This window comes from Hemiscyllium ocellatum, chromosome 47, assembly GCF_020745735.1.
Source record: "Hemiscyllium ocellatum isolate sHemOce1 chromosome 47, sHemOce1.pat.X.cur, whole genome shotgun sequence".
NCBI lineage: Eukaryota > Metazoa > Chordata > Chondrichthyes > Orectolobiformes > Hemiscylliidae > Hemiscyllium > Hemiscyllium ocellatum.
The window spans coordinates 18,808,665-18,829,185 of record NC_083447.1 but is presented as its reverse complement, the minus strand read 5'-3'; the positions used below and the strand labels follow the sequence as shown (position 1 = coordinate 18,829,185).

Sequence of the window (20,521 nt, the reverse complement as noted above, 5' to 3'; positions counted from 1 at the left end):
GCAAGTGTTATTGAACATAAAGACCTTGGATTCCGTTCCTTTAAAATAGATTTGCAGGTAGACAGGATAGTGAAAGCGGCATTTGATATGCTTGCCTTTATTGGTTGGTGCATTGAGTGTAGGAGTTGGCAGGTTATGTTGCAGCTCAATAGGGCATTGGTTCTGCCACTTTTGGAATACTGCTTGCAATTCTGCTCTCCCTGATATACGAAAGATGTTGTGAATAATGAAAAAAACGTTCAGAAAAGATAGACAAATATGCTGCCAAAGTTGGTGTATTTGAGCTATAGGGAGAGGCTGAATAGGCTGGGGCTATTTTCCCTGGAGCGTCAGAGGCTGTGGAGTGACCTGATAGAGATATGTAAAATGAGGGGCATGGATAGGCTAAATAGGCAAGGTCTTTTCCCCAGGGTGGGGGAGTTCAAAACTAGAGGGCATAGGTTTAAAGGAGACAGGGAAAGATTTAAAAGGAACTAAGGGGCAATGTTCTCATGCAGGGGGTAATGTGGTTATGGAACGAGCTGCCAGAGGAAGTGATGGAGGCTGGTACAATTACAACATTCAAAAGGCTTCTGGATGGACATATGAATAGGAAGAGTTAGAGGGATGTCGGCCAAACATTGGCAAATGGGACTAAATTAATTCAGGCTATCTAGTCAGCATTAAGGAGTTGGACTGAAGGGTTTGTTTCCATGTTGTACATCTCTAGGGCTCTCTGCCCTTGAGAAGGTGGTAGTGATCTGCCTTTTTGTGATGTAGGTACATCTACAATACTATACTAAAGGGATAGAATTCTAGGGTTTTGACACAGGAATACTGAAGGAACAGCAATATATTTCCAAATCATAATGGTGTTCGCTTGGAGGGAAACTTGTGGATGGTGGTGTTACCATATACCTGCTACCTCTGGCCTTTAGGATGGAAGTGGTTATAGGTTTAGAAGCTGCTGTCTAGAGAGACTTGGTGATTGTCCATCTCTTACACAAAGATACAAAACCTTAGACACAAAGTAAAAGCAGTTAAAAGTTCAACATTACAGTCATTCTCTAGCCCTGGGCCTGCAGTCGCCCCATGCTGGGCTTTCCCCATGGGACCTCAATCTGTTTTCTGCGCTGGGCTCTCTCTCACCCCCTGTGCTGTCTCACCACCGACAGCCGTTTGACAGAGTTGTTAACTCTTTTTGAGGCAACTTTGCTCAGGAGAGGGGGACAGAACGCTGTGAAGGTTCATTTAAATGCAAATAATTTAGCAAATGGCAATTCAGGACATGGTCCACGGATTCTTAGAAAGCAGATCTGGGCAGCAAGGTGGCTCAGGTGACTGTGGGTAAAGTTTGCACATTCTTCTTGCATCTGCACGGGTTTCCTCCAGGTGCTATGGTTTCTGTGATGATGTTGCTCCTTTAACAAGGTCAGGTTGTCCTTGATTTTTTTCTCCAGGTGGTCAAAAGACTCAGGCTCCAAAAGACTGGGCTTTGATGGGCTTTAGGGTCAATTCGATATAGCTAACAGATAGTGCGTCAGGCAAAAGACTTTCAAGGTTTATTACATAAACACTTGTACAATGAAAGGGAAGTGGCCAGTTCTCCCAGCTCAGCTTTCTCTGGTTTGGTTTGGTTTTTAGCACTCTGGCTGTTCAGAGAAAGCAATCGTTTTGAGGCTGCTAGCCAAAGAAACAGTTACATGCAAGGTATTCTCTTCTGAATCTCAGTCAGCTCTCGTGTAAGACCCTATGTTTGATATTTACCAAGGATGTTTATGGGAATTGTTGCAGGAGTTGGGATAATCAGCTGGGTTTTTGGATAGGTTAAGTTATTCTATATTTTGTTCTCTTTGGTTTGTGTTTCATTCCTTAATCTTACAAATAAATTCTATTTTGCTTAAAACTAATTTCTAGTTACACCTGCTTAAAACAACTAGAAAGTTAGGGTCCGGGCTATTTTTGAAATACTTTGAGGGGGTCTAGCCTGATCCACAACACAGTTTCCTCCCACAGTCCAAAGATGTGCAGGCTAAGTGGGTTAGTCATGGGAAATGCAGGATTATAGGGATAGAGTAGGGTGGATCCGGGTGGGATGCTGTTTGGAGGGTTGGTGTGAAACAGCCTGCTTCCGCACAGTGGCAATTCTATAATCTGCAGTGCATTCCATACACTGCTACTACTGCATAAACATTTACTCCTTCCACAGCCAGTCAAGTTAGCTGTTGTGCCCTGGATGGTGTCAAGGAAGACTTCCTCCTCACCTCAGTCTTAAATGATATTTCTCAAATGCTGTGACTGAGAGTTTCCCTCGTTCAAAACCCTGCTCTCACGCCGTCAAATCTCTGTAAAGCTTCTCTAATATACATGAAAAATATGTTTCAGCTCATCTCTTTCATTTTTCATTAAAGTAGTAGACTAAACTGTCCCAATGAATAATTCAAAACCAATATCAGGAGATAGTAATAGCCTCGGAATGAAGAATAAAAGGAAGGAGCTGGAAATCCAATCTTTGAGCCTGCTCAAACAGTGGGAGCATGGTTAATCTTTTATCTGAACTTTCCTTCTATATCTCTATTCCAAAAATACATTCTCAATCCTGAATAAGTTCAAATAATCGTTAAGAAGGCGTATGGTATATGGGCTTTCATTAACAGAGGGATTAAGTTTAACAGCCACAAGGTTAAGCTACAGCTCTATAAAGCCCTGGTTACAGCACACTTGGAATACTATGTTCAGTTCTGGTTGCCTCATTATAGGAAGGATGTGGAAGCTTTAGAGGATAAAGAGAGGACTTATAAGAATGACTAGAGGACATGTCTTACAAAGAAAGGTTGAGGGAACGAGGACTTTTCTCAATGAAGCGAAGGATGGTGAGAGGTGACTCAATAGACGTGTACAAGATGATGACAGAGACTTTTTTCCCAGGGCGGAAATGGCTATCACTTGAGGGAGGAACGTTTAGGGAATGTGTCAGAGGTAGGTTCTTTACACAGAAAATGGCGGGTCTGTGGAATTAGCTGCCAGCAGTGGTAGTAGAGTCAAGATACACAAGGACATTTAAGTGACTCTTGGATAGGCACATGGTTGAAAATAAAATGTAGGGTACGTACATTAGTTTGATCTTAGAGTAGGATAAAAGGTCGGCACAATTTTGAGGGCCAAAGGGCCTGTACTGTGCTATATTTTATGACTAAGCACTTATTCATTTAATGTAGATCAATCTGAAGAAAAAAGTTTCTCCTCACCATGGCTCCAAATGGGAAATCCTGAGACCATGTCTCCTAGTTGTGGACTCTGCAACCAGAGCTCATCAGCATCCGAACAGGAAGCCCTCTAGATTTTTTTAATAGAATCTCATTGCTAAATATCAGGAATAGTACATAGACCTAGGAAACATAGGTCTATTTCACACACTTTCTTCACAGCCAATGCGATAAATCAATACTTAGGTCAGAATACCAAAAGCTTCATACTAAAAAGGGAAGGATGACAACTCAGTTGAGAAAGAAAGAAACATTTACTTTGCAAGTCAGAGGCTTTAGATCAGGATGAAAATCAATTCAACCTACAGCTGTCAGCTGAGCACAGAGAAGACTGGAGTTAGAACAGAGCGTCCGTTTGCCCAAGCACCAGCTAAGGAGAGATTCCAAGAAAGAAGAAGCCTGAAGGAGAGGTTAAAGAAAAGACTGAAGAAAAAAAATGTAACTACTTCTCATAATATCCTGGCAATTGCAGCCTGATTCCTGAGAAGTGAAAACGCCTTTCTCTTGCTGTTCTAAGTTCTCAGCTGTTTTGCCATAAAATTCTTCTAAACGTTTGGATGACTACAAGTACTGCACTCTGTGAACAAACACTCACTGCTAGCAAGCAAAATCAAAAGATTTCTTACCTTGTTTCCAGCTTCATCTACTGAATTACTACCTGTAAAAAAAAGAGGAGGGAAGGGAGAAAAGGATAAAAATGTGCATTAATAATTAACCATGGAAAGCTTTAAAACACAAGGTAAGTTAGAATGAGGAATTATTTTAGACAGTTAAGAATACCATAACTCAATAAGCATAATTGAAAATGAAATTCAGCTTCATCTTCATGCAAAAATAGGACCCATGAGTGTCTTTTTGAAACAATTATATCTTGCATTCTAATTTTGCAGCCTTGGTCGTACTGGTACCATTAAAAAAAAGTGACAGTTACCAGCAGTGACTGGACGTCTTGTCATAATCATTATTCATTCTTTATTATTTCAAGTTAATTTGCTCAAAACTGCATTTTAGTTTTCAAGAAGTGGAAGTTTTATGCCTTGCCATTGGGTAAAGGTAGTCAATTCCCCCACCTGCCAGCACCCTCCAACCCCACCCTCTGAAAACTAGCATTGTAAGACTGCGGGCAGGTGGGGGGGGGGGGAAAACAAGAGAGATTGAGTAGGGGAAAGAGACAAAAATCAATTTGACTACTGAAGTGTGTACATATTTAGGAGAGCAACGTTGGGACCATTCTGTACAGATTGTGACTACATCTGGCCTAGATCTGGCTCATCTGCCGTGTTGTCAAACATTAGAACCACATGCCAGTATTTGGCTGTCTAAACTTATGCAGGAACAGCCGTCACTTAGGCAGGATATCTGGCTGTTGTTGTTGCAGAATTGCTCCCTCAATACAAATCAGACCCTTCAGAAGGGGAGGAAAAAGGAGGATTGTAAAATGGCAACGTCAGTATTGGAGGTATCTGTGTCACCTCTCAATGTGGAGATTAATTGGCTCAGCAGTTTTATGGAAAGCAATATTTATGTGACACATTTTTAGTGCAAAGTAACAAATACAAACATGTGTCTAAGTGGCAAAAATAATTACTGCACAGCTTTTCTGATAATGCTGCCAAACACTTGTGCTTTTCTACATAAAGAAACGTGTTAATCAAAACAAACTGGCAATTTTGCAAAACAGCTCAGTCATAGGGACTCAACTGAGTTTTTCAACAAGAGACCACCCGCACCTTTTAAAAAGTAGTTTAAATTTCCTGTCCAGTGCCAAATTGGATAAACTCATCAGACTCTTCTGATACACAGACTATATTTTTGTGTATTTGAGGTAAGAGATGTCTTTGGTTTGTTGGATCAAGTCAAATGCCAATGTTTTTGTTTCTTTGATATCTTATTTTACAGAACCAAACTGTATTTGTGACAATCTATGTAGAAAGATACTTTTGATGAGTATTTTGAAATAAAATCTTTTTTAAAAAAATCAAAAGAAGAAGAAAAGATTTACCCTGCCTGCTTTTATCTTGTGACACCTACTAGAACTCTGCATGGGAAGCACAAAGAGACTGATTTGGCTGTCAAGGAAACAATTCTGTCATTAACTACCATACCAAGGCCTGCATATGAACAACCACCACTTGGCTGCATTCATCAACCATGGCACTATAATTTTACAATGAGCAAATATCACTGACCTAAGAGAGGAGTTTTGTTTAACGAATTCACTGACTGGACAGCATTTATTGCTTGAAAAGGTGCTGTCCTTGAACCACTGCAGTCCATGAACCGTAGGTTGACCCACAATGCTGTTAGAGGGAATTCCAGGATATTGATCCAATGACACTGGACGAACTGCAATATATTTCCAAGTCAAGATGGTTGGAGGGGAACCTGAAGGTAGTTGGTGCTCCCATATATCTGCTTCCCTTATCCTTCAAGATAGAAGTGGTGATGAGTACTGTCCAAGGATATTTGGTGAATATCGTGTAGATAGTAGACTCTGCTGCTACTGAGCATTGGTGGCAGAGAGTGTGTGGATGCTTGTGCACATGGTGCCAATCAAGTAAGCTACTTTCTCCTGGATGGCGTCAAGCTCCTTGATTGATGTAGATGGTGCAGAATTCCATCATACTCCTGACTTGGGCCTTTTAGATGAGGGATAAGTTTTGGAAATTCAAGAAGTGGTTTAGCTGCCACAGTATTCCTAGCCTCCGACCAGCTCTTTAGCTACTGGGTTTATGTGGCAAGTCCAGATGAGTGTCTGGTCAACGGTAACCCCAAGGATACTGAGGGTGGGGCATTCAGTGATGGCAACAGCACTGAATGTCAAGGACAACATTAGACTTTTTTTAAAAAACTGGAGACCTCCACTACCTGTCATTTGTGTGGTACAATTTTACTTGCCACTTGTCAAAGGGTGAATATTGTATAGATCTTGTTGCATTTAAACATGGACTGCTTCAGTATCTGAAGAGTTGCGAATGGAACTGAACATTGTGCAATCATTGGTGAACATCCCTACTTCTAACCTTATGATGGAGGGAAGGTCATTGATGAAGCAATTGAAGATAGCTGGGTTTCTGACATTACCCTGAAGCAGCCCTGCAGAGATGTCCTGGGCCTGAGGTTTCTGATCACCAAAAACCATCTTCCTATGTGCCAGGTATGTATGACTCCTACCACTAGAGAGTTTGCCCCTCTAGATACTCATTGATTCCTGTTTTGCTAGGACTCCTCAATGCCATACTTGGTCAAATTTAGCCTTGATGCCAAGGGCTGTCCCTCTCACCTCACCTCTGGAATTCAGCTCTTCTGTCCTTGTTTGAACCAAGGCTGTAATGAGGTCAGGAGCTGAGTGGCTGACGGTACCCAAGCTGGGCGTCACTGAGCAGGTTATTGCTGAGTAGGTTCTGCTTGAATGCACTGTTGATGACACTTGCCATCAGTTTATTGATGATCAAGAATAGACAGACGGGGTGTTAACTGTCCTGATTGGATTAACCCTTTTTTTTATATAGAGGACATAACTGGTTAATTTGCCACATTGTGAGGTAGATTACAGTGTTGTAACTGTACTGGAACAGCTTGGCTAGGGGATCAACAAATTCTGGAGCACAAGCCTTCAGTGCTATTGCTGGAATGTTATCAAAGCCCATAAGTTTTTGCAGTATCCAGTACCTCAAACCTTTTTTTTTGATATGTGGAGTGAATTGAATACGTGGTGTATACCACTGGAGGAGCCAGAGATGGTCAAGATTTTAGTTGGAGATTGTTGCAAATATTTCAGCCTTATCATTTGCACTGGTGTGTTGGGCTCTTCAATCATATTGAGGAGGGGATATTTGTAAAGTTTCCTCCATCAGTGGACTTAGCTGTCCACTATCACTCACAACTAGATGCGACAAGACTGCAAAGCTTAGATCTGATCCATTGGTTATGGGATTGCATAGCTTAATCACTTGTTGCTTATGCTGTTTGGCATGCAAGTAGCCCTGTTTGGTAGCTTAACCAGGTTGGCACCTCATTTTTATGTGTGCCTGGTGTTGTTCCTGGCATGCCTTCCTGCACTCTCCATTGAACCAAGGCTGATCCCCTGACTTGACAATGATGGCCGAGTGGGGGATATACCAGGCCACAGATTGTTGATTGTGGAGTTAAATTCTATTGTTGTTGGCTCAGTGCCTCATGGATTCACAGTATTGAGTTGCCAGACCTGTTCTTAATCTGTCATATTTTGCAGTGATAGTGCCACAAAACAGGAAGGCAAGGACTTCATTTCCACAAGGATTGTGCAGTAGTCACTCGAAAAATAATGTCATCAACAGGTGCATCTGCAGCCAGCAGACTGGCAAGGATGAGCTAAATTATACTTTTCCCTTACCACCTGCTACCAACTCTGTCTCGCATGTACATCTTCTAGGACCTAACCAGTTTGATCAGTAGTGCTGCTGCTTAGCCACTCTTGTTGGTGGACATTGAAATCCTCTAGAGTACATTTTGCACCCTTGCCACCCTCAATGCTTCTGCCAAATTTTCAATATGGAGGAGCTCTAACTCATTAGCTAAGGGAGAATGGTACACTGTAAACAGCAAGAGCTTTCCTTGCCAATATTTAACCTGAAGCCATGAGACTTCTTGGGATACAGAGTTAATGTTGGAGGACTTCCAGCTGTGTACTACTGTATTATCACTCCTGCAGGGTCTATCCTACCAGTGGGATAGGGCATGTCCAAGGACGGTGATGGCAGCTTTAGTTATTTCTAAGTTACTTGTAAAAGACTCAATCCTTTTCTATAGTATCAAGTGACTGCTGTGCTTGTTCTCCAGGAGCGAGAGTTCTAGTTCTTATCAGAGGTGGACAATGTGCAGATCATGCATCAGCAATGTAGCTGCCTAAGTAATTATCAGAAGGGTGAAGATTTGTATATAGCAAAATATAAACATGAATGGCTCTGCATCATCATTGTCATGGTAAAATTCTAAATAAACAACTGACAATGAACTGGGTTTCCCAATCATAACATCACACTCATCAATTTAAAAATTCTACAGGTACACAATCCTTTATCTGAAATTCTGAAATCCAAAAAGCTCCAAAATCTGACTTTTTTCCCGTGGAGTGTGGGGTGTCATTTTGGCATGCAACCAGGTGACCCAACTCCACACTCACTCAAACCATGTCACTCAGATGTGACATGGTGCATGGCCCAGCACTGGCAGCCATCAATTGTGTCTCAGCACTCATACTATTCACATGTGCATCTGTTAGATAACTTCTTTATTTCACTGTGAAAATGTCATTTATTCCAAAATATGAAAAATTCTGAATTCGGAAAAAACTGGCCCCAAAGATTTTGGATAAAGGATTGTGTACCTGCATTTTAATTTCAAAGTGTGAACTGCTCACACAAGATTTAAAGATTAACACCAAACAGAGGAACTAAGTCCAAAACTCGACATTCCTCACGAGTCACGAGATAGTGATAGATACCTTTTCATTTTTTCCCCCAACCCGTTTTATAATTGAACTGCATCAGCTCCGCCCCCAAACTCCCCCCACCCCACAACTTCCTCCAATCAACTTGCTACAGTCAGGTTCCCTGTGCATAAAGACCGCCTCTGTTCCAGCAAAACATGAATGTCACAGAACAACGCACAATGATAATATCCCCAGCGTCACCATACCTATTCTCTGCAAATCCCTTAGGACTTGTTTATAGTTTTGCTTGTAATCACACAATGGTTAAGAAAAATACAGAAGAGAATCATATCTTCATTACATTGTTATTGTTGAGAACACATTCTTTGTTTTTGTCATTTTTAATTTGAAACTACGAGTGGAGGTTGAGAATCAAACTTTTAACTTTGAGTTTCAGCTTCCTTCGGAAAGAAGAAGGAGACAGCAAACAAACTGGGTGTTTGTTTATGAAAACGGGAAAGACAGTAGTACATTAATTACTGTCCTAAGAAAACTACAGACATCTTGCGACCATGGTGATCTAGGATCAGGACTGGCAGTTGGTTGGATGCTGAATTGATAATTCCAGGGCAGACTGGTGCTGAACAGCCAATCAGAAGAATGTTGGTTAAAAATGAAAAGAAAGCAACACATTCTCACTGGGGTTTTGAAGCCATATGTGCTTTTCTCTCTCTCTGTTTCGTTTTCACTGTTGCTGCAGGCTGTTGGTTGCTCAGATGAGAAAATACTCCACTGTAAGAAGTGAATGAATAATCCTGGAAGGCTACTGGACCTGTTTGTATGAATTGGTGACTTTGGAATTCAAGCAAGACTGAACTGTTAAATTCTTCTAGGAGAAAGTGAGGACTGCAGATGCTGGAGACCAGAGCTGAAAATGGTGTTGCTGGAAAAGCGCAGCAGGTCAGGCAGCATCCAAGGAGCAGGCGAATCGATGATTCAGACATGAGCCCTTCCTCAGGAATGAGGAGAGTGTGCCAAGCAGGCTAAGATAAAAGGTAGGGAGGAGGGCTTGGGGGAGGAGCGTTGGAAGTGCAATAGGTGGAAGGAGGTTAAGGTCAGGGTGATTGGCCGGAGTGGAGGTGGGGGCGGAGAGGTCAGGAAGAAGACTGCAGGTTAAGAAGGTGATGCTGAGTTCGAGGGTTGGGACTGAGACAAGGTGGGGGGGGGGGGGGGGGGGGGGGGGAAATGAGGAAACTGGAGAAATCAGAGTTCATCCCTTGTGGTTGGAGGGTTCCTAGGCGGAAGATAAGATGCTCTTTCTCCAGCCGTCGTGTTGCTATGGTCTGGCGATGGAGGAGTCCAAGGACCTGCATGTCCTGAGTGGAGTGGGAGGAGTAGTTGAAGTGTTGAGCCACTGGGCGGTTGGGTTGGTTGGTCCGGTTTCAGAGAACACCTCTGGGACACCCGGAACAACCAACCCAACCACCCAGTGGCTCAACACTTCAACTGCAGATCCTTGGACTCCTCCATTTCCAGACCATAGCAACACGACGGCTGGAGGAAGTGTGTCTCATCTTCCACTTAGGAACCCTCCAACCACAAGGGATGAACTCTGATTTCTCCAGTTTCCCTCCCTCCACCTTGTCTCAGTTCCAACCCTCGAACTCAGCACCACCTTCCTAATCTGCAGTCTTCTTCCTGACCGCTCCGCCCCACCCCGGCCAATCACCCTCACCTTACCCTCCTTCCACCTATCGCAATTCCAACGCCCCTCCCCCAAGTCCCTCCTCCCTACCTTTTATCTTAACCTGCTTGGCACACTCTCCTCATTCCTGAGGAAGGGCTCATGCCCGAAACGTCGATTCTCCTGCTCCTTGGATGCTGCCTGATCTGCTGCGTTTTTCCAGCAACACATTTTCAGCTCTGCATTGTTGAACTGACAAAGGTGCAATTCTTTTTCTGCTTTTAATGTGTCCCTCCATTGTTTCCATCTGTCTAATCAGTCAGAGAGTGTGGTTTCTGGTTTAAGATTACACTTAGATCACAGATATTAAGTAAATTGCCTTATTGTTTTTCCAAGTTCTGCTAAAGTTATATTAATAAATTGTTAATTTCAACTTAAGCCATAACTTTGGTCTGATATTAATTATTCTTAAAGTATGGTTTCGAAAAACTGAGCGATTTTGATAGTCAATGTTTTCATTTTACCATGCTGCAAGGCCAGGTATAGGGAAGACTGATTTGCTTTGACTTACACAATTACAGTAGGGGACAGTATGTTCTTCATTTTTCTCGCAGATTAATGAATCCTGTAATTAACTTGCTTTTATGAGGTTTCTCAGATAAAAGCATCCTTCCCATCAAGCTCCATTTGTTACACTTCCTGGAACAAAGTGAAGATGAACATCTAAATAGATTCTTCCCAGTTTCAGGAAACGGAGATAAGAGACCAGCAAGGTCTCAAGTTCAATTATCAGTTACACAGTTAGCATTCCACGGAATTATTACAATTAGATTCCATATCCATGGGATGGGCTGAGCATGGGGTTAGTGATGGCAGGAAATAAAATGTACACAAGTCCTAGAAGCAAGGTTGAGATTATAACAGACTTGGCTGTTTATCAAGAATATATTGTGTCAGCACAATAGTAGTGTTGGAGAAAGCACAGTTATCAGACTCTCAAATTCACTAGAAATATTCTATACTTTGCCCTTGGATAAGGAAGTCTCTTTGCTCCTGACGATTTGCAAAAGGTCTATTTAATAGAAATGCTTGCTCCTTTAGGTCTTCGTTAAGCTCCAAAGTCACGTCTTCCAAGACCAATATCAACTGGGAAAACTTGCAGGGCTCTTGGGGAAAAGGTGGGGGAATAGAGGTGAGTTAGTCACTCTTGTAGAGAGTCAGCATGGACACGATGGGTCAAATGGCCCCATTCTGTAATGTAATTGTTTGATGATTCCATCAACAGTTCCTCCATTCCTAAAAGCATCAATTTATGGTGTCCACAGTCGTTAGGGTAGCAGTGGCCACATTTCCATTTTGTTCAAGTAATTGTTAATATGAGAATTTCATACACAAATACACACCAATGACACAGGAAGGGGAGACGTATAATGGGAGAGCTATCTCACTGGGTAATCTGTAAGTCAGTTAGAAGCATTCTCACTTCCAAGCCAGAAGATAGTGGATTCAAATCCTACAATGGGATTTGAACACAAAAAATCAAGGCTGTCACGCCCATGCAAAACAGAACCAAGGAAATGTGTGACTGTCGGAGATTCCATCCTTTGGATGGAGATTTTTTAAACACAGGTCCCTCTGTTTCTTGGAGCTTCCTAATATACAACAGTTCATGGAATACTCACTTGTCTTGTTACTAAAATGCATCACCTAACATTTATCAGGGTTAAATTTCAACTGCCACTTATCTGTCCATCTGACCAATCCATTTAATGTTCCTGTGACCTGCCTACCCCACTCTAACACCTGTCCAATCTTCATGTCATCCATAAACTTATCCCAAACCTCACCCCAATTCTCATAGGAGATCCTTTATATATCATTAAAAATAAAAGGGACCCAACAGCAATTTTTGAGATACGCCACTAGATACCAGCCTCAAGCCACTCACACAGCTTTTACCACATTGATCTCCTTCCACTAAGGTAATTTTGGATCCAAGATGCCATGTTACTTTGTGCTTTTACCTTCATTATTAGTCTTTCTTGTGGGACCGTGTCAAAGGCCATCCTGAAATTCACATAAATTACATCAAATGCACTACCCTCACCTACACGCTTGATCAACACTGACACCTTAACCAGATTTGTTAAGCGCGAATTCCCTCTAAAAAGATAAATTATGTTTCAATAAGGTTCCAATCAATACAGGCCCAACCTACTCAACCTCTCCTTATAAGTAAGCCCGTTCATATGTGGTATCAGCCCAGTGAACCATTTTTAAAGTTGTCTCTAATGTTTAAACATCTTTTAGATAAGAGGCCAAAGCTGTCCACTGTGTCTCAGCGGTGTTCCAACTGGTGCCTTGTTGAGTTTTAGCAAACTTTGCCTACTTTTATTCTCCAGTCCCTTTGAAACAACGGAAATGGAGTATAAAAGTCAAAGAGTCTTATCCACTGAACTAGCTTTTTTTTTGTGATTCATGGATGAGGTCCCTCTTATCCCTCCATTCTGTTGCTTTTGGCAATCCTCCTCCAGTTAAATAATATTCAAGTCCTCTATTTTTTCCCACATCATATTCTACCTGCCACATTAATGACCAGAGGCTAAGCCTGTCTCTATCCCTTTGCAGACTCGTTTTATCACCGTCACCATTTGCCTTCTCTCCTATTTTTGTGTCAACAACAACCTTGTCGAAGACATTAACATACAAGGTTATACAGTGACTGTACAGGGCACTGGTTATGCCACTTTTGGAATATTGAGCGCAATTCTATTGGAAGGATGTGGCAAAACTTGAAAGGGTTCGGAAATAATTTACAAGGATGTTGCCAGGATTGGAGGGTTTGAGCTATAGGGAGAGGCTGAACAGGCTGGGGCTATTTTCCCTGGAGTGGAAGCTGAGGGGTGACCTTACAGAGGATTTATAAAATTACAGAGGGCATGGATAGAATAAATAGAGGAAGTCTTTTCCCTGGGATAGGGGAGTCCAGAACTAGAGGGCAAAGTTGAGAGAGGAAGATATAAACGGGACGTAAGGGGCAACTTTTTCCCTGCAGAGGGTGGTGCATGTATGGAATGAAATACCAGAGGAAGTAATGGAGACTGGTACAATTACAACATTTAAAAGGCATCTGAATGGGTATATGAAAAGGAAGAGTTTAGAGGGATAGAACATAGAACAACACAGCACAGAACAGGCCCTTCAGCCTTCGATGTTGTGCCGACCTGTGAACTATTCTCAGCTCATCCCCCTACACTATCATCATCCATGTCCTTTACCAAGTATTGTTTAAATCTCCCTAATGTGGCTGAGTTGACGACATTGGCAAGTAGGGCATTCCACGCCCTTACCACTCTCCGAGTAAAGCACCTGCCTCTGACATCTGTCTTAAATCTATCACCCCTCAATTTGTGCTTATGCCCTTTGTACAAGCTGATGTCATCATCCTAGGAAAAACACTCCCACTGTCTCCCCTATCTAATCCTCTGATCATCTTCTATGTCTCTATTAAATCCTCTCTCAGCTGCCTTCTTTGCAACAAAAACAGACCCAAGTCTCTCAGCCTTTCCTCATAAGACCTTCCCTCCAGACCAGGCATCATCCTGGTAAATCTCCTCTGCACCTTTTCCAATGCTTCCACATTCTTCCCGAAATATGGCAACCAGCATTGTACACAATATTCCAAGTGTGGCCACATCAGCGTTTTGTACAGTTGCAGCATGATAATGCGACTCTGGAACTCAATCCCTCTATGAATGAAACCTAACACACCGCATGCCTTCTTAACAGCATTATCAACCTGGATGGCAACTTTCAGGGATTTATGTATATGGACTCCAAGATCTCTCTGCACATTCACACAACCAAGAATCTTTCCATTGACCCAGTACTCTGCTTCTTGTTATTCTTCCCAAAGTGCATCACCTCACATTTAGCTGCATCGAACTCCATTTGCCACCTCTCAGCCCAGGTTCTGCAGTTTATCCAAGTCCCACTGCAACCTGTAACATTCTTCCAAATGGTCCACTACTCCACTGACTTTAGTCTCATCTGCAAATTTACTCATCTATCCACCTATGCCTGCATCTAAGTTATTCATAAAAACGACAAACAGCAGTGGTCCCAAAACAGATCAATGTGGCACACCACTAGTAACCGGACTCCAGGCTGAATATTTTCCATCAACCACCACTCACTGCCTTCTTTCAGAAAGCCAGTTTCTAATCCAAACTACTAAATCACCCTCAATTCCATGCCTCTGCAAATGGACCAAGTGTTGGCAAATGGGACAAGATTGGGTTAGGATATCTGGTCGTCATGGCCAAGTTGGACCAAAGGGTCTGTTTGTACTGTACACCTCTATGACAACAAATAATTTTGGACCCAGAACCGATTGCTGTGATGCTCCACTAATTACACATTGCTAGCCAGAAAGTGACCCCCTTATAAAACTGTCTTCTAATAATGAGCCAATCCTCTATCCATGCTAATATACTACCTCCAGCACCATTGGCTCATCAAGTAGCCCAGTGTGGGGTACTTGATCAAATGCGTTCTCAAAATCTAAATATTTTCCCCATAACTATCCTGCTTGATATCTCCTCAAAAGAAGTTTAGTAAAGTTTTCAGCCAAGACTTTCCCCCCACGCTAACTCAGCTGGTTTATGATATATTTGTAAATGCTCTGCTATTGCATTCTTTGTAATAGACTTGAAAGCTGTTCCAATAACAGATTAAAAATAGTTAGCTGTTTTTGGTTTCTATCCCTTTTTAAATAAAAAGGTTTTCTAAACCCCTGGGACTTTTTCAGAATCTAAAGGATTCTCGTAAGATTAATATCAGTGCATCCACAAACTCTATAGCCACTTCCCTTAATATCTTAGGGATGTATCCCACCAGGTCAAGGGCAATTATCAGCCCCATTGGCTTCCCAAACACCTTTTCTTTCGTAATAGTAATAGTGCTTTGGGACATTCAGAAGTTGTTATAGATGCTTAAAAATACAAGGTTTTCTTTTCTTAATAATGCAAAGATCAAATCTGCAAGACAAAGGATAATTACACATAGGAAGTTGGCAGGTGCTACATAAATGCTGAGAAACACTTTAGCTTTCAAATCCAAGAGCAGAATACCATCAATGGAAAGATACTGCACTGCACAAATAAGCCTCCCAAACATATAGAAAAACACCACATTTGTAATGTTTGACCATTGGTAGAGACAGGCAGAGAGAAAGCAAGAAGAAAAAAAGAAAAGAAAACTCACATTGAGATAGATTAGATTAGATTCCCTACAGTGTGGAAACAAGACCTTCAGCAGGAAACCCATGCAGACTCCACACAGTCGCCAGAGGCTGGAAGCGAACCTGGGACGCTGGAGCTGTGAGGCAGCAGCGCTAACCACTGAGCTGCCGTGCCGCCCAATGTTAAAGGGTTAATTTATTAATTTATTCTGCTGACACGTTAAGAAATTGGATGGCCTTTGGCGGGGGGGGGGGGGGGGGGGAAAAAGAGAAGGGCGGAGGGTTTTCCTTCTGTCTTCCAGGCAGGATCTGACAATCTAATCATACTCTAAATGCTCTGGTTTGAAGGAACAGCCCACCCCCGCGCCCACCTTAAGGAACAGCCCACCCCCCCACCTTAAGGAACAGTCCACCCGTGCCGCCTTAAGGAACAACAAATCGCAGCTTTTCACAGAAGTTGGCATAATGCAGTTGCATCAAGCATGTACAACATGAAGGTAGCATTGCATAGCATTGCAAACTGAAAATAATTATTTTTCACAAGAAAGAATGTACTCTGTTTGTGTATTCAGTAGAATTGCTTGGATGATCTTGGATCATAGGAGATCACTCTGCTTTATTATACTGCCTTTTACCTCCATCATCAGTCGAAACCACTGGTCAAATAGAAGCCCTCAAGACGGATTTTCCAGTGGATATTCCCCATCATTGCAAACCCCCTCCTCCATTGAACCAAGCCAAACTAACACTTCCACATACGTGCGTCATTTAGTAGCATTTAGAAATAGAAGCCAATTTGTCCTATTCTAACTGTAGTCTGGAACAAATTTCTAAAGTTGGTGGGGAAATAAAATTGAGACCGCACAACACCCTCTTGAATAAATGTAAAGTCAGATACCAGCTTAGGACACAGTTTTGCTTTGTTTTCATATCCATGGCTAGAACAAACCATGCCTATAAATTAAAAGCACCAAATCAGTAAAAAAAACCTCAGACCAAATTTCTAAAGGATATAACTTAATTTTGATCACTCCAATGGTGTTCTAATACCAGAGGTTAGTAATTAGACAGGTTCTCATTCCCCTCCTCTTTCATTATGAAAATTCTGTAGTACTCAATTACTGCACTTGCTTTGCTTTGGCTTCCAGCTTTTCCAATTTTTTTTTACACTCCCACATTATGGAGTTGGTTCTTTCATCTTGGTTTTCAACCTGCGGACTAACATCTCATTTGACATTACTATTACAGGGCCAAGATCAATAGTTTTGGAGCACAAGCTCAAATTGTTTCCTCCCCTTCTTCCAAATGGATCCTTAAATGATTTCCAGGCAAAGTGCTGCTTCTCTCTGCTAAAGTTACACGCAAGTATAAAATTCTAATAGCATACGCTGAGTGCACAATTTGTGTAAGGAACCAGGAAACATTTTGATAAAGGTATAGATACAAAGATAAAAACATATTTGGCAAACTAGCAACAAGCATTTAGGAAGAATTCACCCACCCATTTATAGTGGCAAGACTGCACATGCCTTGGAACTGGCCCAGGGATGGCTCTCTCCCTAACTTAGGTCTTTTGGCACCAACAACTCCTCTGATACAATAAGTTTATTTGAAATATCAAAGGTCATACAGCTTTCCAGACAAACATTTAGTAAGCCAAGAGAAAAAGGTAAGAAAGTTCAACTTTGATTTTTAAATTTCAGGGGACTTCAGATAAAGACCAAGCCCTGCAGTGTAGTGTAGCAGCCCTGAGATTAAAAGGAAGAAGCAAATCACATTTTACAAGCTCTATTGAGATTTATGCAAGTCACTGCAGTTAACAAAGTGTTGCATTGCATGAAAAGCGTCAAGATATTCAAATGTGATAAGATGCATATAAATGTATGCACTATGAAACAAGTTCAACCAAGAGACACAGCTTTGAGGCATTGGCCTTAAAATCTTCATGTATAATGAAGCAAATCTCACCATCACAATTTTTGAATAAAATGATAGGAAATAAAATACAGGAAATAAGATACTGTTCACAAAGTTTTCCAAATTAATCAAACTGATTTTTCTTTTCAAAGATAACCAGGGCTTGCTTCACAATTGAAACTCTCCTGTGGTTCAGTGTTTACTTTCCTGACAATAACTGCATGCATTTTATATCTTTAGAGAAAAGAAGTGTTACAGCAGTTCTCAAAGGGGTTAATGATAGGGAAGGATTTGTATTCCTCAACAAAAATGTAAAACAAAAGGAACCAATTAAGTTAGCTGGTGAAGCAGATGGGACCGCAGGGCAGCAGCAGGGGAGCAGACAGAGTGCTACATGCAGGGGTGCTAATACTTCTGTTAGCTTTAACTGCTGGCACTCGCACACTAACACATGGCAGCAAGCCTTTGGCAGATTTGTCGTCAAACTCATTTAAATGAAACACAAACTGTTTGCTCCCCAATTGGAAAAGGTCACAAAAATCACAAATTCACAACTTGCTGGTAAAGCAGAAACAGACCAAGGATTAGGATACTTAAATGGAGCAGCAAAACACAATGGTCCTTTGGCAACATGAGGATAAATCTATTTACAAGCCACCACAACTAAGATATTGCTACTTTCATAAACCATTCCTGCTCATGCAGCATTGAGAAAATAACGGAGACAAATTATATTCTTCACTACTTCTACATACATGTCCTATCAAAATAAATTACATTTGAAATAGATATCTCAGGATACTTTATAAACATCCATAAAGAAAGTTGACAAAGTAGGGAGAGAGAAATTGTGTAAATTTAAGCAAGATTAAAGTATATAGGGAGATTTTCAGAAGAGGCAGGGACAGCAAGAGAGGATTCTAAAGAAGGACAGAGATAAATGGAGGGTGCAATGCATAAAACAGAACCAAAACAACTAAAATTTCCTGGAAAGGATACCAAGGAAGAAGGGGGCTGTAGAATGAGTTAGTCACAGAGATTTTCAAAAGACCAAAAGGTTCTGAGTTTAAGGCATTCGGGAACTGGGAGTCAGTGAAGATAAGCCACACAGTGCAGCACTTTGGGGAAAAAAATGTACCAAGATTAAGAAAAATGTTATGGCTGCTAATCAGCAAAAGTAGACACTGGAGAAAGTTAGAGGTTGGGAGCTTCGAAAAAGTGGGAAACGCATAATCCTGGTGTTATGAAGTTCTGTAGAGTGTTCATGAAGTGGAAGGCAGGAAGTTAGCATGTGTCTGTAAAAATGGTTGGAGGAAAGACAGAATGGTCCCTTTAAGGGATAAAGTGCTTTACTAAGCCTGGAGATTTAAACAGAAAACGTCTGCAAGCAGCCGCAGACATACAGACAGTTGTCAAGTTGAACCATGTAACAATTGGCTATGAGATTGGAAACCTTAGACTTGTTTTGACATTTTAGCAATTCGCTTCAATCAGCCAACTAATTTAAACAAAGCCCTTAGATACTAAAAACCTATCAAATTTAAAATCTGATGGTTTTGATGACCTCAAACCATCTGAATGTAAACAAATTAATAGGTCATCAAGGGTATAAAAGATGAGGAGTTTTGGAAAATTGGAGAGAACAAACTGCCATTGAAGTGAGAGCATACCCATCTGATGAATAAACATCTCACTCTCTCAAATCTCCACTTTCCTTAAAAAAGGATAATCTATTCATAAAGATACACAGCATTCTTAGATAATATCCCCGATACTAGAATTCAGCAGAGAAAGGCATTCAGAACAGAAGAAATTATGGAGAAACATTCCTGACAGCAGGATCAGCACAATTAAATCAAATCAACTAAATTCTACAGGTATGTTGTTTTAATAAACACGATTCCCATTTATGTAAATCTAAGTAGTAAGACAACAATAAATTAAAACTTAGAGACACTAAGTTTACAAAGAATGGTGTCTTCTGGAATGCTCTGCCTTCTCCTCTGTCTCTCCAGTCTTTCTGCTGCGGATATTGTACAAGTTGAGGAAATGGGATTTGAACTGAATGTCATAATCATGAATGGCTTGATAGAGAATACTCAAAGATACAGGATATTAATTGTGAAGCCTGATCCAGAGAACAGGGAATGGTGGCTCATTCAAGGCTTGACATCAAAACAAATAAAAAGTACTGCAGATACTAGGTATCTGAATTAAAAGCAAAAAATGCTGGAGAAACTCAGTAGCTTCTATGGAGGTGCAAAACAGAGCCAACATTTTGAATCTAATCTATTCCAAAAGAGTCATGTCAGGTTCTAAGCATTAACTCAGCTTCTGGATTCGCCCACCCCAGTGAAAAGACTTTGTCTATTTACCCGAGCCATGCTCATGATTTTATAAACCTCTATAAGGTCACCCCTCAGCCTCCAATGGTCCAGGTTCCAACCACATTGCCAAGTATCTGGACACTGGGACTTTGTATCACCCGAGCATTGTTCCCAAAAATGATGGGATTGTTTGTAACACATGCTAAGCATTACAAATTATTTACTGCAAAACTGATAGAATAGTTTGGAACATCAGCTGAATCTAAGCAAATGCTACAACGCTGTAATGTACAAAAAAAACACACTCGGGATTACAGCTTATGTTGAGTGAATTAATTGTTCAGCTTTAAGTACTTAGGGCTCTGGTGATTCCTTGGGAAAATGGAAGGAAGTGTGGCATACAAACAAGTTGCCTTGTCTATAGAATACAAAATTACTTCCACTTCCTCTATTCAGGGCTATTGAGTTAACCAGTTGCTTCCAAGTGATCATGTGTGCGAGAGCTCCTGCGTATAAACATGCTAAGATGACAGCAAAAGAAATTGCAAGTAGAAATAAAAAGTGGTACGATTGCATCAAATATGTATTTGTTACCATAAACATGATACATAGCAGAGATTAAAAATGTATAACGTAGATTCCCTTCTCACGGACACAATGAGGTCAAAACCTATGCCTCAAAATTATCTGAAG

At 41.2% G+C, this 20,521-nt stretch overlaps 1 protein-coding gene across 3 annotated transcripts in view; it reads right to left on the bottom strand.

The window, feature by feature from the left end:
- The window catches only part of timm50 (translocase of inner mitochondrial membrane 50 homolog (S. cerevisiae)), a 178,060-nt gene that overhangs the window by 132,415 nt on the left and 25,124 nt on the right, over positions 1–20,521 (bottom strand). For all 3 annotated transcript variants that reach the window (XM_060855933.1, XM_060855934.1, XM_060855935.1), the window contains exon 2: positions 3,872–3,903. In XM_060855933.1, coding sequence (XP_060711916.1) covers positions 3,872–3,903 — 32 coding nt within the window. The remainder of the gene's footprint in view (positions 1–3,871; positions 3,904–20,521) is intronic.